Source organism: Pan paniscus, chromosome 8, assembly GCF_029289425.2.
Source record: "Pan paniscus chromosome 8, NHGRI_mPanPan1-v2.0_pri, whole genome shotgun sequence".
In the NCBI taxonomy this organism is placed as follows: Eukaryota; Metazoa; Chordata; class Mammalia; order Primates; family Hominidae; genus Pan; species Pan paniscus.
In genome coordinates, this window is record NC_073257.2 from 66,493,538 (window position 1) to 66,511,125 (window position 17,588).

At 33.6% G+C, this 17,588-nt stretch overlaps 1 protein-coding gene across 2 annotated transcripts in view; it reads right to left on the reverse strand.

The window, feature by feature from the left end:
* PCDH15 (protocadherin related 15) overlaps window positions 1-17,588 on the reverse strand; it is a 1,779,889-nt gene that overhangs the window by 372,303 nt on the left and 1,389,998 nt on the right. For both annotated transcript variants that reach the window (XM_055092816.2, XM_057298896.1), the window contains 3 exons: window positions 16,186-16,392; window positions 5,682-5,816; window positions 3,956-4,105 (listed from right to left, as the gene is read on the reverse strand). In XM_055092816.2, the coding sequence (XP_054948791.1) occupies window positions 3,956-4,105; window positions 5,682-5,816; window positions 16,186-16,392 (492 nt within the window). The remainder of the gene's footprint in view (window positions 1-3,955; window positions 4,106-5,681; window positions 5,817-16,185; window positions 16,393-17,588) is intronic.

Below are 17,588 nucleotides of genomic sequence, written 5' to 3' on the forward strand. Positions count from 1 at the left end.
ACATGTGTACATATGTAACTAACCTGTACATTGTGCACATGTACCCTAAAACTTAAAGTATAATAGTAATAAAATAAAATTAAAAAAAAAAGAAGTACAATTATTCAGTGGTACTTTTAAAATATTGTTGTTGTTTAAAACTGTAACTCTCAAAATTGGCTGCATGTTAGAACTGCTTCAATTTCTTAAATAAAATCTGTCTAAGTGAGTCTGTTATGGGTGGCCAGATCATTTAAATACAAACATCTTAGAATGAAGTGCTGGCATCAATACTTTAAAAGTTCCTCAGGCAGAATGCTAATATTCAATTATCATTGAGAATCACAGTTTAAGAGAATTGCAGATGTTTGCGAATAGTGTTTATGGAGCATTAATTGGATAGCTAGCTACTAGTATTTAAATCGACATCTTCAAAATATTAAAATCTGTATCCTGTATAGGGAGTAATTGTCTTTTCAAGAAAACTAGCAATGTGTGGATTGGTATTTGTGGAGCATGCTATTTATTAGTTTCAACCTATATGATTGCATCGACATCTGATAAAATGGTCTGCATGGAATGAAAAATGAAATTATCTCATGCAGTAATTTTCCCTTAAACAAAATATGTGCTAATAATGTGATTATACTTCAGCTCCGGTTACAGAAGATGATGTTGGTGCTTTAAGGCATCACTCCTCTAAGTGTTGTTCATGACCCATGTGTGTGAGAATCACTCCAGGCTTTTTGAAAAAATCAAGTGTAAGAGACATATATAAAGTCAGAAGCTCAATTTATAACTGAGAACTTATAACAAGGATCTGCTTAAAACTTTATAACCAACTCATTTGCTCCTTGCCGACAGGGTAGATACTTAATAAGAAAAATATACTGTCCTTAAAATATTGAGTATGCACTCACATCAGGCTAAAAGAGTCTCATGGCTACATAGAAAATGACAATAATTAAAACCTGTTGCCCAAGTGTCTCTTTTCTTGAAAGTGCTCATTGTCACTTTTGTTTCTGACACTTTCAGTCTTCGACATTAGTTTACTAACCATAAAGTAAACTGATGTATCCTGTGTCAGGTCAATCCTGTGTCAGGTCAATGGGGAAAGGCAGGGTTGTGATGAGGTGTAGCATAGGGACCTATGTCATGACTCTTAAAGGGTATATGTAGATCAGAGTTCTGTATCAAGTTTCTTTGTTTTAAAAATATTCTCTCAATGAGAACTAGTTTATGTCTAGGTTCTTGGAGGATGTTTTATAGCGAGACCATTCTTCTACCACATACCAGAAATAACATTAAAATACTAATTATAAAGCTTCATTTGTTGACTTAAATAATTTTTAAAATTGTGGGCATGCTGACACAAACAACAATCTATCTTCATAATCTGCATAGTTCAGGGAAATATATAAAATATAAGTCTTGAAAGGCAAGGAAATATCTGTTTTACAAAGAGATACATAAGGGAAATTAACTTTTGTAGACTTCAAATGAGGAAATAAGCCTTTGATCCCCTAAGGCAAACATTTTTGAGATACAGTTTCTCCATACAATTGCTATGATTTTCTTACTTACACTTTGTAGTTCCCTGCTGGCTGTTTTTCTGTGTAAACTTACTTTCATTTCTAATTATGTCATTATAGAGATGAAAATCAGCTCTAATTAAATAACAACATGACAATAATTGTCATTTATTTGTGTAAACTATGATTTTTCTACCTGTGAAAAGGTGATTTAGCAAAGAAAAATGTAGCTCTCATGGTCCATCAATTGACTGGAACTAATAGTCATGTATCTACAGCTTCCCATTCTCTCATATCTTTATTCATTCAATATTACTTGTCTAAGGGTCTTCCTTTCTTTCATCTTCAAATAAGCATTTATTAAGTAGCTACACTATATTTATTTTATTTTATAATTTTAACTTTTATTTCAGATTCAGGGGGTACATATGCAAGTTTATTACCTGGGTATATTGCATGATGTTGAGGTTTGGGGTATGATTGATTCTGTCACCCAGATACTGAGTATAGTACACGATAGTTAATTTTTCAATTGTCTCTTCTCCCTCTCTCCCTCCATAGTAGTCCCCAGTGTCTTTTGTTGCCATCAGCAGCTACCGTATTAAACATCTACTATATGCCATGAACTATAGATACAGATGCCACAGATACAGAAATAAACTAGTTACAGTTTTGCCCTGAAATCAAATGCTTTAAAACACATTCATTTTATTAATGTGACAAGTACCATACCAATATATTAAAAAATTTACCATAGCAGTTTGAAACGTTTTTTCTCTCTTTACCAAATACACAGCAGAAGCTATTTACACATGGAATAAACATTCCGTTGAATTCCCAGTCCCCAGGCTATCATGTCACCCCTTCTATAGATCTCAAGAAAGCATATCTTAATTCATAAATAAAAAAATAATAGCATTGAATGGTTTCTTTTTTCTTTCACATTTTGCTTGTTTGTTTGTTTTTTGTGTTTTTCTTTTTAAGACGGAGTCTCGCTCTGTCCCCAGGATGGAGTGCAGTGGCACCATCTTGGTTCACTGCAATCTCCACCTCCTGGGTTCAAGCAATTCTCCTGCCTCAGCCTCCCGAGTAGCTGGGACTACAGGCGCATGCCGCCACGTCCGGCTAATTTTTTAAAAAATTTTTATTTTAGTAGAGGTGGGGTTTCACCATATTGCCCAGGCTGGTCTCGAGCTCCTTAGCTCAGGCAATCCGCTCACCTCGGCCTCCCAAAGTGCTAGGATTACAGGTGTGAGCCGCCACGCCTGGCTGCATTTAATGATTTCTAATTTTAATTAACAATTAATGCAAAGTTGGTGATGATTTATCCTTGGAATAAATATTTACTGCATGGCTAATATGTCTGCCATGTGCTGGCATTACAGTGGCAAACAAGACAGCCAAAGTTGCTAACCTCCTGAGTTTTCCATTTGGAGTGAGGGAAAGAAGAAAATAAGTTAATTTCAGATATGGGCTATGACCTTGATGAGAGAGGAAAAGAGATAGAGAAAAAAAGTGTGTGTGTGTGTGTGTGTGTTTGAAATAACTTATTTAAGTGTAATAAGCACAGATAATGGTAAAAATAAGATAAATCAGGAATAAAGATGTTGCCTGACTTACATGTTTTCAAAGGTACCATTTACTATCTAACTTAAATTTTCTCTGCTGTACTGATTATATTTTATCTAGGTAACCAATATCTAGTGGGATTATGCATCAATTTACTAAGGCAGTTTTTTGTATTTATCTCCAAGTGAAATTTAATCAATTTCTACAGTAGTGAAAAGTAATTTGAAGATTTAATATATTCGGTATTTTAATAAAATATAAACTGGTCAAATAGCTATGCTTTTTTTTTTTAAAGTAACAACCAAGCATTTATTCACTTACTACAAATAGCTATGTTTACCTCTAATAACCAGTTAAGTCTTCTTTAGAGTCCATATAGATATGCTTTTATTTGTTTTTGGTTTTTTGTTTGTTTGTTTTTGTTTTTTTTTGAGACAGAGTTTTGCTTTTGTTGCCCAGGCTGGAGTGTGATGGCATGATCTCGGCTCACCGCAACCTTGGCCTCCTGGGTTCAAGTGATTCTCCTGCCTCAGCCTCCTGAGTAGCTGGGATTACAGGCATGCGCCACCACACCTGGCTAATTTTGTATTTTTAGTAGAGACGGTGTCGGTCAGGCTGGTCTCCAACTCCCGACCTCAGGTGATCCACCTGCCTTGGCCTCCCAAAGTGCTGGGATTACAGGCGTGAGCCACCGTGCCCGGCGGATATGCTTTTATTTGAAAAGTAACAGAAATTTAAAGCTATTTAAACTAATTATGCATACAGTAAGTGTGAAATCAATTTTTGTTTCTTAAGTAATTTCTTCATGAGCACATCGTATAATGCACATGTAAATAACAGCTTTGAGTGTACACTCATATTATGTGAGTAGTTACCTGTATGACACTGTCCCCAGGTCTCATGTCTGTATAAACATACACATCATAGGATATTTCAGGGAAGGTTGGCGTGTTATCATTTGCATCCATCACTTGAATATTGACGATGACTGGCTCACTTTCTTGTACACCATCAAATGCTGTTATCTTTGGGAGGAGAAAAATACACTTAATAGAGATGTTCTGCAAATATAAGTAGTACAGAGTTTGCTCTTACAGTTTAACAAGTTTCTTACAGGTAATCTTACAATTTCAAAGGGTGCAAAAATATTTTGTTGATAAAAGGAGGTAATAAAGATGTAACATTACATATATTAAAAGTGTTCTAATATGGTAAGAAGCAAGTATTGAAGATTTTGTTTTAAGGTATTCAAGTCCAGGCATATTTTAAATAATCAGATACGCAAAATGTCATTTAAAGTGGGCCAATAACATTGCTGACTCTTAGGGTTAACTACAATTTAATCCTTAAAAACTTAATTGGAAAATATTATTTGCATTTACATATTTTGTATACAATAGTTCCTTTTACAGTCAATGTGTTTATACCATCAGGAAGGTAGACTTCCTAGATGTACATTTTATCACAGTAATTCACCCAATGGCAATTTTCAAAGGACTAAGTGGTATCATTTAATTGTGATATTTTATACTTTATCAATGTTGATAATGTATATTATACTTTATCAATGTTGATAATGTATGTTATACTTTATCAATGTTGATAATGTATGTTATACATTACCAACATTTTAACAATTCCTGCCAAATCAGTGCTACAGCACCACCATCTTTGTCTAAATCCACTTTGTATCTAACTTTTAACAATCACATAAACTTTCCTGGAAGTTCTGATCTTTTTCTATGTAGGTTTCTCCAGAAATAATTTCTACATATCTTGTTTAACTTGTGCTTTCTCTTAACTCATCTTTCTCCCGTGACTGATTCAAAAACTGGGATATAATTAGAAGTTACATTTTATCTTTATCCAACTGTCAACCCTACTATACTTGTTATTTACGTGTTTGTGTGCATGTGTATGTATGTTTATGTGTGTATGTGTATTTCCCTATCTCATGATAAATATTTACTATCACAACTTTAATAACCTTTACTTTTTTTCCCCCTTGATTAGCCTAACCCATGATTTATCTACCTCAGTGCTATTGACACCTTGGGACAGATAACTCTTTATTGTGAGGGGCTGTTCTCTGTATTACAATTAGCAGCATCCTTTATGTCTACCTACTAGATGCCTATAGTAACTACCCCTTCACAATTGTGACAAACAAAAATGCCTCCAGATGTTGCTAAATGTTCACTGGAGGGAAAATTTATTCCCTCTTGAGAATCACTGGCTCAACCTTATGACTAAATTAAAAATGCAAGAACAACAACAAAAAAGGTTAGGAAATAATTCTTTATACCTCAATTTAAGACAATTATGACTGTTTAGTAAAGACTGAAATTCTCACTTTCTTTTTTTTCTGAAAAGTTTTTTCTTCTGTAAGGAAGAATGTTAATATAGCTACACAAATTACAAAAAAAGAGCAATACATGTAAATAATTTTTCATTGATCTTCTCTCTGGTATTGAAAATAATGTATTTTTCCCCCAAGTCATTGATTTTTTCAGTTTTAACCAGACATCTCTTTCAGTTCCATACAAACATACATACGTACATTCATACATACATATGTATATTTACACAAAAGCTCTTTACCGAAAAGGTGTAAGTTTGCTGTTCTTCCCTGTCCACTGGTTGAAGTAAGGTGAGGTAGCGAGTAATACCAGTCTGTGTGACGGTGAAGACTGAGGTGTAGTCATTCAGAAAAAGGTGAAGCTCTGGGTCTTTTGTCTTTGAAAAAAAATGACATCGTTTCAAACGTTGAATAAATAATGTAGCTATTAGTTTATTACCTAGAAGTTAATGTTTGAAATTTATAGCAAAAATCCACATGAAAGTATTAAGAATTTCTAACGATAAAAGATATTTAACTAGATATTTACTCAAATGATCTAAACTATTCAAAAGATGGTGACCTATATCGTGGAATACAAAATACTGAAATACATACAGGTATAATCAATGTGGGAAAAAAGGAAAAATAATAGAAAAACAGAAAGAATATAAAAACTCCCAATTAAATATATTCTTACTGATTATTTGTTATCAATATTTTCCAAAATAGCATTGGACTGGAGAAATAAGAAATAAAAGCAAGAAAAGAAAATTGCATTTCAAAATTTTAGCAATAAGACTTTATAATTACTTCATTTATAGTAATAAACTGCATATATGCATATTACTATCTTGTTCTTACTTATAATGCAAAATAGAAATAAAATTGGTTATGTATTATTCATTACCTATAAATATCATGCTTACTCTTTCTTATTTTAATGCTGTAAAATTTTCCAAATGGAAACATGTTTACTTTAATTAAAATATTTCAGATAATTTGATTTAAAATATGCATAAATTTAGCAAATGTGTCTGATAGAAAAGTCTAGAAAAAATGATATATACTTAAAAAGGAAGGGATTTCAAAATTCAAGTCTGAGAGATAATCAACTTAGCATTGAAAACCCTTTGCAATTTCATTGCCACCCCTGAAAGAGAAGACAACATACTCTAATTTAGAGAAAGAACAGCAATATAAAGTAAGAAGGCTAGCACTGATGTCTGCATAGTAGGAAAGAAAGGCAGGTGGAGCAAAGAAAAAAGGAATATTTAGAGAGTGGACTATTATGAAGGCTTTGAAAAAGAGAAAAAGGAGTGATACAGGGAGGTAAGGTGTTGTTCTAGATTATACTATCTTTTACAGTATGCATAGCATGATATGAAATGGATCTAATATCATAAAACACTTCTTTAAGTCTGATGTCAAGGACTGAGGGAAGAGCAAAGAGTAGAAAATTGTTAAATGTGTTTAATTTGAAAATAATTGAACTCATAATTTCAAAATTTCTATGTAAAATACAAAAGTTGTAATGCACACTACTATAATAAAATGTGAACATGATTTGATCCACAATATACTTGAATCTGCCCATCTTTTAAACATTGTGATATGTGTAGATTTCAAATAACCTTGAAATAAATGGTTTCCTTTGAACCTAAAACAAGTTATGTATTCATAATATCTCATTCTGTAGTAGCTTCTATGTTCAGGATTTTGACTTAAGGTCACTGTGCTACATTTATCCTGGAACAATAAGAAAGTAATACTATACATAATAATTCCAACTGGCGTATTTATTATAAAATGATCAAAAATATTGAGAAAAAGTTCAAGAGGCTTCACACTCTGATATTTTCAAACAGGCACTTTAGTTGTTTCCATTTCAGTGTCATGAACCCAATTACTCAGATAACTAGAAAGCGGGATATTCTAGAAAATCTAACATGTTAGTTTTAAAAATAAATTATTTATTTTTAAAAGTCAATTAGAAAATGCATATGTCTATTCTGAATGATATTTTAAGCATTCTTATTTTACACTTTAGAGTGAATTGTGATTAAATTCAATTATTAGAGTTGATTAAAAAAGTTTTAGTTAACATGCAGTTTCAGTCAAAGAAACTCTAAGTATGAATGTCTGCCATTTGTTTTGTGTTTATCCTGGATTTACCTAATCACTGGGCTTTTATGCACATATACACTTCTCTAAATGTACCAACAATGGTGCCATCTGGCATGCCTTAATTTATTCGGACCTTTAAACCCTAAATGCAAGCTGAGGAAGTTTTGCTATGTACCTTGTTTACCAAATATTTACTTTGCTCCTTTTGTTCAAATCTCATCATTCTCTACTTCCTTTATACCTTAATTCTCTCAATTTATTTTCTTCCTTTCAACTGTAACCTCTGTTAATAAATTTGTTAGGTATATTCACTCATATCTTCACATTTTTAAGCATTTTTGTGTGTCAAGTATTTTGATAATGCAATATTTCAACAAGTATTGAGTTGTCAACTAGTGTGTCCAAATGTGACTGTAGTATAATATGTTTGTGTCACAAAGAGCACTTACTTTTTACCACTTTCAAGAAAACCTCAAGGTTTTGTTTGTCAAATGCTTTTCGTTTGAAGATAATGCACACATCAATACTCCATAAATAGACTTCCTTATATTGGATAAACAGAAACATTAAAGATCTTTTGTTAATTTAACTGTCTCAGTTTCTTGAGTGCTTTTATAATAACTAGCTGGAGAAAGATAACATTTCCCAGAACTACAGTGTATTTGTTTTTTGTGAAGAAGATAATCTATCACAGAAAGCTAGCACTATACATGGCATATTATAGCTCATTCTGTTTTGTTTAGTTAATCTCTGATCAAAATACAACATTTACATTTATGTATATTTAAAATAATAATCTTGTACATAAATGCTATTGGTAAATATCCTCGTATTAATTTAAGTAAAAAAATTTAGGAAGCCAGATTTGGAAATGTTCAACAAATTGTCACTCAATGTTTAATAATTTATATTCATTTTTAAAGATAGTGCAAGTTTCAAATGTTGTGTATATATTTATGTTCCAAATATTACAGCATATCATTTTATGAGTTTTATGAAAATTTTAAGTAATATCAACATAAAATGTTAACAGATACATATCAGTACCAACTAACCTATTGTTTTGATTGACAATATTTACAGTTCAAGGTTTTGCTACCCTTCACAAGAAAGGTGTATCAAATGTTTGGTAAGAAACAATGTGCATTTGAAGTCAAATATCCTTCTCTAAATCTCTTTATAAACTTAAATTCCTTCTTGTCAAGCTGCATTCCAATACAGTTTGAATTTCACAAATATATTTGAATTTTGCAATTCCTAAAGAGTAACTTGAGTCAACACTTGTATATTTGCAACTCTTTTAATCATGTTAGAGTTAATAGCTTATAAGTTTCATAGACTAGGATGTATATGGACAAATAATGCTCTGGCTTAATATTCCAATAGGGGTAGCAGAATTTAGGTAGCTGTTGTGTCTATAAGTTTATTTAAAATGAATTTAAGTGTTAAATCAATAGGTACACGGAGAGTTGATTAAAAACCGTTAATTTTCCTCTGACATTAGGTAATATTTATTTTACCCTAAAATATCCAGTCAGTATATACCAAAAGTATGATATATTAATTCACTTATCTGCATATTATATTTTGAGATGGTAAAATAAGCTCTGACATGCACACATAAAAACAGAAAAAAATGCAAAAGTAAATGCATATGAAAACACACAGGTAAACAAACATATGAATATAAAATAAACAAGCATTCTATCATATAAAACTATGTTCAAAGATGAGAGTCTACTGTTTAAACACCAACTTGGGGTTTCTAATGGGAATAAATATAGGATATCACAACCACACAAGACTATATGCATGCACATATATAGGCACATACAACACAGACATGTATAGACATATGTGCACATATATATGTATGCATATACATGAGCATACATATAAATGACAAAGCATAAGAGAAAAATGACAAAAAATGTTATCTCCTCAGCCAGTTTTAATTACTTGGTAGTAGTTGCCTGAGTATTTAGTTCAAAAAAATTCAATTTCAAACTTACAATGTTTTAGAAAAAATGCCGTGATAAATTACCAATGTTTGTTGTGGACTGAGAAAACATTAATAATTAAGCAGTCTTTGCCTCAGTTGACAATTAAATTTGGATTTTACAAAATTTCATAGTACTATAAACAATAGATTATGTAAATATTTTCACCTTTTTTAACTTTAAAATATTTTTAAATTTTAAACCAATGAAGTAAATATATTTAAATTTATATAAAGTATTTGTAGATATCCTTATAAGGGATAATGAAGTAATACCTACGTGTTTTAGTGAAGAAGAAAAAGAACAAGGAAATAAACCACAGCAATTAACAAAAGAACAATCACAAGCTTAACACCTAGTACCTACAGGAACTCCACTGGGTGGAACCTATATGCAAATTAAACATGAAATAAATATTGTAAATGTAAATGATCACAACCGCACATATGAAGAAAAAGCAAACCACTTCCAGCACACTAGACTGACAGTTTTTTTCAGAGTATACAATTTTTTTATTAGCATTGTGACCCACATATAATGGAATAACGATATTTATGAAGCATATAAATACTTAACTGCTTTATGAGTATATTGAATTAAATATCAAAGATACCTCTTCATAGTAAAATAACTTTATGCAGAGGAACAAATTTACATGAAATTATAAATAAGTATCTTTTTACAAGCCAAATGAGTAATCTTTATTGATTATTATTCTTTGCCATTTTTTATGATCAGCATTCAATAATCAATTTTTAGCATCTCTGACACTGAAAACCTGGTGGTCTCAGACATGCCTCTTAACACCTTGTGCCTTACCTATTCTACTTATATTGTGGGTTACTTTGAAATTATGATGTGGTACAAGTACTCTAAAAAGCATACTGTATAAACTGATATGATTCATATATGTATACATGCATGTGTGTGTATGTGTGTGTGTGTATATATGGGTATATGTCTACATCTATATAGCAATAAAAAGAACACTGGTGCAAATATTTTTTTTTTCCTTTCTTTTCAGTATTACTGTGGCCCTTGGAATTCTTTCTGACTTAAAATCTACACTGTGAATACTATCACAACTCACATTCCTGGCTATTGTTTCTTAAAATGTGGCTTCACTTTCCACTAAATTAAAGGGAGAAACACAACTTAAATTTTAAGCAAATGGATCCAAACTTGTCCCCTTCTTGGCATTTACCATCTGGAATAGCTATGCTTGAAGCAACTCTTGAGAGCCAAGCCCTGCAATGACAACTTCCACTTTTATGCTTGAGGCTTAATCTCTAATACTATGCTGATATTGTATGAGGTGGCATGCTGTCTCTCTCAAAGAGTTTATCCCTATAATGATGATTGTCACTAATTCTGACACTCAAAAGCAACAGGATTTTGTTTCATTTTGTTGAATTAGGGTCCCAATTTGTCATCTAGTCTGCAGTGCAGTGGTGCAATCATGGCTCACTGCAGCCTCGAACCAGTGGGCTCAAGGGATCCTTCTGCCTCAGCCTTTCAATTAGTGAGACTACAAGCATGAACCACCATGCCTGGCTAAATTTTTTGTTTATTTTTGTAGAGACTGCATCTCCATATGTAGCCAAGGCTGGTCTGGAACTCCTGGCCTCAAGCAATCCTCCAGCCTCACTCTCCCAAAATGCTGAGATTACGAGTGAGCCACCACACCCAGCCAAGAGTGGCATGATTTACCCTGAAGTAAAATTCATGCCCATAAACTAAAATGGCTTTAAAGTTTTCTTTTGATAATACAGATCTTTTGAAAATCCCAGAAATGAACTAATTTACTTTATAAAAATAAATGGTGCTCGGTCTATAAAAAACAGATGTATCAGAAGGACATAAATCCATCTTCTAATATATGAATGACTATTTCATAGATTTATTTTGTGTGCTGGCAAATGGAAGATTTAAGGAATAATGGATGAATTAAAAGAAAACTGGTTTCAACTCAGTATGAGGAACAGCTTTCTAAGAATTAGAGTTGTTCAAACATGGGATAGGCCATCTTGTGAAATACTTAATGCAACATCATTAGTATTTTTGAAGCATATGTTAGATAACCTAATTCATTCAATAGTGACTGAATTTATGAGTTTATTGAAGAGTTCCCAAATCCTATTAAGTGCTGGAAACTGTGTTAGTTCTTCAGCATACACAAGTTGCTAAGATATAGGACCTATTCTCAACAGATGTAAACTCATGAGGGAAGAAAGACATTAATTTCAAATTGGAAGTATAGAATTAGAGAAATGCACTGAGGGAGGCATGCAACTAAAATTGGATAATGAATACTGTTGAAAGATTCTTGAATGAAGGAATGCCTGAGGTGAGCTCTAAACACTGAGTATAAGTTATCCAAGCCAGCCTGTGCAACAGATGAAAGATTTCAAAGCGTAGAACATGTAATGAGCAAACATTAGACAAGATGTAGCTTGGCACATGAAAGAAACGACAAGCAGTTGCCAAATGTTATAGGTGAATTAGGAAGTTTCCAAAATTCAGGCCGCAAAAATGTTCAGGTATCAAGATACGGAAAATTGCGTGAGCTTAAATTTTCTTCTCTAGAGGAATAGGTGTCATAAAAGTATATCAGAAGAAATGTGGGCCAGACGCAGTGGCTCCTGCCTGTAAACCCCAGCAAGAAATGTGGGCCAGACGCAGTGGCTCATGCCTGTAAACCCCAGCAAGGTGGGTGGATCACTTGAGGTCAGGAGTTCCAGACCAACCTGGCCGACATGGTGAAACACTGTCTCTACAAAAAATGCAAAAAAAAAAAAATTAGCTAGGCATGGTGGTACAAGCCTGTAATCCCAGCTACTTAGGAGGCTATTGTGGGAGAATCACTTGAGCCAGGGAGGCAGAGGTTGCAGTGAGCCTGGATTGTGACACTGCACTCCAGCCTGGGTGACAGAGAGAAACTCTCTCAAAAGAAAGAAAAGCAACGAAAAGAAAAAAAAGAAAAGAAAGAAGGAGGAGGAGGGGAAGGAAGGGAGGGAGGGAGGGAAGGAAAGGAAGGGAAAGAGAAAGAAAAAAATAATGAATGGAGAGAAGGAAGGAAGGCAGGAAGGCAGGCAGGCAGAAGGAAAGAAGAAAGAAACAAAGGAAGGAAGGAAGAAAGAAAGAAAAAATAAAGAAAGAAAGAAAGAGAGAGGGAAAGAAAGAAAGAAAGAGAAAAAGAAAGAAAGAAAGAAAGAGAAAGAAAGAAAGAAAGGAAAGAAGGAAGGAGGGAAGGAAAAAGAGAAAGAAAGGAGAGGGAGAGAGGGAGAGAGGAAGGAAGGATGTAGTTAGATGTTAGATTTGAGCTTTTGAATAAATCACTCTAATGGCCCTGCAGAAGATAGACTTGAGTAAGAAATCAAGAGACCGAGAACATCAGGAAGTAGTTCTAATAACAGACCAATAGGGTGGTGGTTATAAGGATAGAGAGAAGAAAAGAGATTAAATAAATAATTAGGGGACAAAATAGGAAGATCTGGAAGATTTCTTAGTTGTGGCGAATAAAGAAAACATAAAAATCAAGCAAGACTTCTAGGATTCTAGGTTGCATAGCACAATAAAACATCTATGAATTTCTGGGAAATGGGTTTTAGGAGAGGATTTCATACAGTACTGGAAGTTTAAACTATTTCTAATATTCTATGAGCTTATTTATATTTTATATATAGAAACTACATATGATATTTTTAAAACTTTTATTACTAGAAGACTAGGCATACTTGTTCACTCTCTGGACACCTAATGACAGTCACTCACCATAGATTATTTTAGAAAGGGGGTGAGTCTAAGTAATAAACAAATGATCAGTTTTGCTGATTAATTACTTGACACTTTTACAAAAGTTATGAAGCATGCCGCCCTCCATGTACATGGCATCATCTCAGGGAAATTTTCTCTCCATGCCCTTTCCTACCAGTCCCAACTAAAGACACATGCCAAGGCAGCAATGATTGCTACCATATAGATGACTGGACAAGAGGGGGCACCTGATGAGTATGAAACTCACAATGTTATACAGCTATTACATGACAGAACCAGGAGTCAAGCCAAGATCTGTCTAAATCCAAAGCCCAAACTGCCAAAAACACCTCAGAGCATTTCATAGACTAACTGGTACTGTACATCTCCAAGAGTTGAATTATAAGTAGTGTTTCTCAAAGGTTTTAGACCCCTGAGCTCTCTCCACTTTATTTCATCAATGCCCTGTGAGTACTACTGACTTTTACAAAGTTCCTTGGAACACAATTTTAACATTTGTAATTTAAAAGTGAACAGACAATCCAGACAAGTACGGGGTCACACAGGCAAGCATAGGGCTTAGTGTGTAACCAATAGATAATATGAACACACTGAGAAGGTATAAATACATAAATTTTGCTATTGTGTAAACTTAAAACTACCTAACTTTAGATTTAGATTTTTCTAACCACCAGTTCTATTAAGGTATGACCTAAGCTATCATACACTTTCAAATTGATTAGTCACTACTTAAAATATGAGTATGTATTCAATTGAAAAGCAAAATCCGCACTAAAATTTGTGGGACATTAGTAGATCTACAAAATACATTTGCTCAGCCTGGATTGAAGTTATTAAGGTGACTCTAGGTGTTTTCTAGTGGGGATTCAGTAAAGACTTTTTTCCTGTGACTCATGAAACCCACTATACATCAGAGAATCCCTAAATTCTCTTGACTGGCATATGAAACTGTGTATAGATTACTGTGTTCACTTTTCTAGGAAAACAACCTAGAGCATTCTTCAGCTATCATTATAGTCAGACTATGATCAAAGTATATAAAATATAGAGTGCTTAAAATTGAGAACTTTGTTTTCCATAAACCTTGGCTTAAGGTCCATTTCTACTGTTTACTAACACTGTGATCATGGTAAGGCATTTAAACTAGCTTTAATATCCCTTTCTGAAATAGGGATAATTGCATCTATCATGTTTGTTGTGAGATTTAAGAGAATTAACGCAAGAAGAATTTACTATATTGTTTGACATGTACTGAGAACTCAATGGCAGATATTGTTAAAACTTGTGGTTTAAGAAGACACTAAATGTGAGATACCAGGAAAGATTGAAAAAAAAAAAAAGCTAGAATGGAAAAAGAAAACAAAGCAAAGAGAAACAAAATAATAAAATAAAGCATCTGGTGGGAAGAGGTGGAGTGCCCACAAGAATTGTCATAGCCTCTGTTGAGTGTTACAAAATTTATTTAGAAAGAGAAAAAAAAATCTGAAAGTGCCTTCCTAATTTCCTAAAGTGATTATAAAGCTATGTGTAATGAGATATTAGGGAACATTCTAGAGCTCTGCTGCCTTATGAGTGACATGTATTTATATTTAATTTCATTAATATTAAGCAAAATTTAAAAGTTATGTTTTTAGTCCAGTTAAATTTTAAGTACTCAACAGCTGGCTACTATGTTGGACAGTACAGTTACATAGTAATTCCATCATCACAAAAAAATCCATCTATCTGAGAGCAAGCACTGTTAAGGGAGAAATGAATGAGTCAAGAATTATATAACAGCAAGTAAGAAATCCAACTATCTTTTACATATAGTTATGCTTATAATCCAAACACAGTTGGATTTCTTACTTGCTGTTTTATATATATATGTGTGTGTGTGTGTGTGTGTATGTATGTATACCTGTGTATATGTCTATCTATCTATCTATCTATTTATCTATCTATACACAAAACATATGTATACATATTTATGCAGTGAGGATACTGTGGTAGTTCACAAACTCAAAGGAAAATCTTTGAGAATTAGAATACCTCTGGGGAACTTAAAACTCAATGGGACTCTCTTTTCTGTGTGTAACTCTCAGGCTTCATTCTCTCCCACTGATAATTGGCTTTCTCATGATGTCAGCAAATGCGGCTACAAAGGCTTCAGATTCATTTCCACTTCTCTAATACATGATGCCAAAGTCTTTCAGCCCTTCTGTTCTCCATTGTAAATTCCTGGGAGGATTCTGGCTAGCTTGGTATAGATTTTCTGTCCCTTTATAACATTCACTCTGGCTAAGGAGGTTAAAGTGTTCTGATTTGCTCAGCCTGGACCATTTCCCACTCATGTAGATAGTGTGAGTACAAGAAAAACAAAAGACAATGATTTGTGGAGTGAAGCGTAAGCATCCACATAGTCACTGGCAGAAGTATGAATGGGTCAGCTGCCTCAAATTTATTTTAATAACGATGCCCTCAGACTTGAAGAAAAGTCTCTGAGAATCACAATCTAGGGGTGCTTTCATGATTTTTTACTCATGTAGTAACACCATTATTTTTGCTTTATCAACAATTATATAAAACAGTTCTCAACATATGTTAATAAAAAATTGCCCTCGTCATTAAATAAACATCAAGTAAAACATTCATTTTCTTACATATACTGAATATCTGCAAGCTGAAAAGGAATAGTTATTGAATTCAAAGATACTTTTTAAAAATATCCTTGTTTTGGAATTAAATTATAACACTAAAACTCACTTACAGTGACTTAATTCTCTCTTCTCTAGCTTATGTAGCCATATCTTTGTCATATTTCCCATTAATGGAAATATGAGATTTGTTACACAAACAAGAGCAAAATATGTATTTAACTTACATCTTCTATGTCCTTGTCCAGAGCTACTATTCTTAAAGGTGAGGTCAAATTGAGACTGTCCGAAATGGTTGCTCCCACTGGGGCAGATTCCAGGATATAGCCTTGATAACTGGGCATTGTAAAATATGGACTTTGATTGTTTTCATCCAGTATTTCAATGTGTAGACTGGCAAAGGCAGGAAGAGGATGACCATTGTCTTGTTCAGCCTAAAATTGAAAAGAAAAGAAAATATTTAAAAAGTATATGTCATGCTATCTTTTTGGAGTTTCACTTTTCATGCAATATATAGGGTTCTCTTTTTAACTAATATCATCACATAAGGAAAAAATACTTTAAAGGGCCATTTGAAAATATAAATGAGGAAATGAAAATCCAGTGAGGCTTAATTGCTTCAGTCTTCTGTTTTAAAACTCAGTGTATATTTTAAAAATTCACTGTAATAAATTATTATTATTTTATTTTATGTTTTTATTTTTTGAGACAGAGTCTTGCTCTGTCGCCCAGGCTGGAGTGCAGTGGAGTGATCTCGGCTCACTGCCAGCTCTACCTCCTGAGTTCACGCCATTCTCCTGCCTCAGCCTCCCGAGTAGCTGGGACTACAGGCACCCGCCACCACGCACGGCTAATTTTTTGTATTTTTAGTAGAGACAGGGTTTCACCGTGTTAGCCAGGATGCTCTCGATCTCCTGACCTCGTGATCCGCCCGCCTCAGCCTCCCAAAGTGCTGGGATTACAGGCGTGAGCCACCGCGCCCGGCCAAATTATTGTAATTTTTATTGAATACAGTAGGAGAGGTAATTGTGTTTAAATACATTTAGTCAGAAAATTCAAATGGAGATACTTGAGTGTACCGCTGATAAAATATTTAAATAAAAGAAAAAAAGTAACACAAATAAAGAACTATCGTATAGACTTTGTCTCTTCTGTGTCTTCTCATTTTACACTAATGTTTAAATCTCTGCTATGGTCTCTGCTGTTGTACCCCCCAAATTCGTAAGTTGAAATTTTAACCCCAAAGGTGATGGTATTAAGAGGTGTGGCATTTGGAAGGTGATAAGGTGGTGAGGGCAGAGCCCTCATTAATGGGGTGAATGCCCTTATAGGAAAGGGTCTAGAGGGCTCCTTTTCCCCACCTCCCACCACGTGAGAACAAGTAAGAAGGTGGAACCACCCTCTGTGAGGAAGTGGGCCCTCACTAGAAACCAAATTTATAAGAGTCCAATGTCCAGCCTCCACGACTGTGAGAAATAAATGTTCCTTGTTTATAAGCCATCCAGTTTATGGTGTTTTGTTATTGCAGCTCAAAGAAACGTAGACAATTCCCAAATAATTCATAATTCTATATAAAATTAATAAAGTTATATTTATTGCCCACTGAACGTCCCCAAAAGCTTCTTAAAAA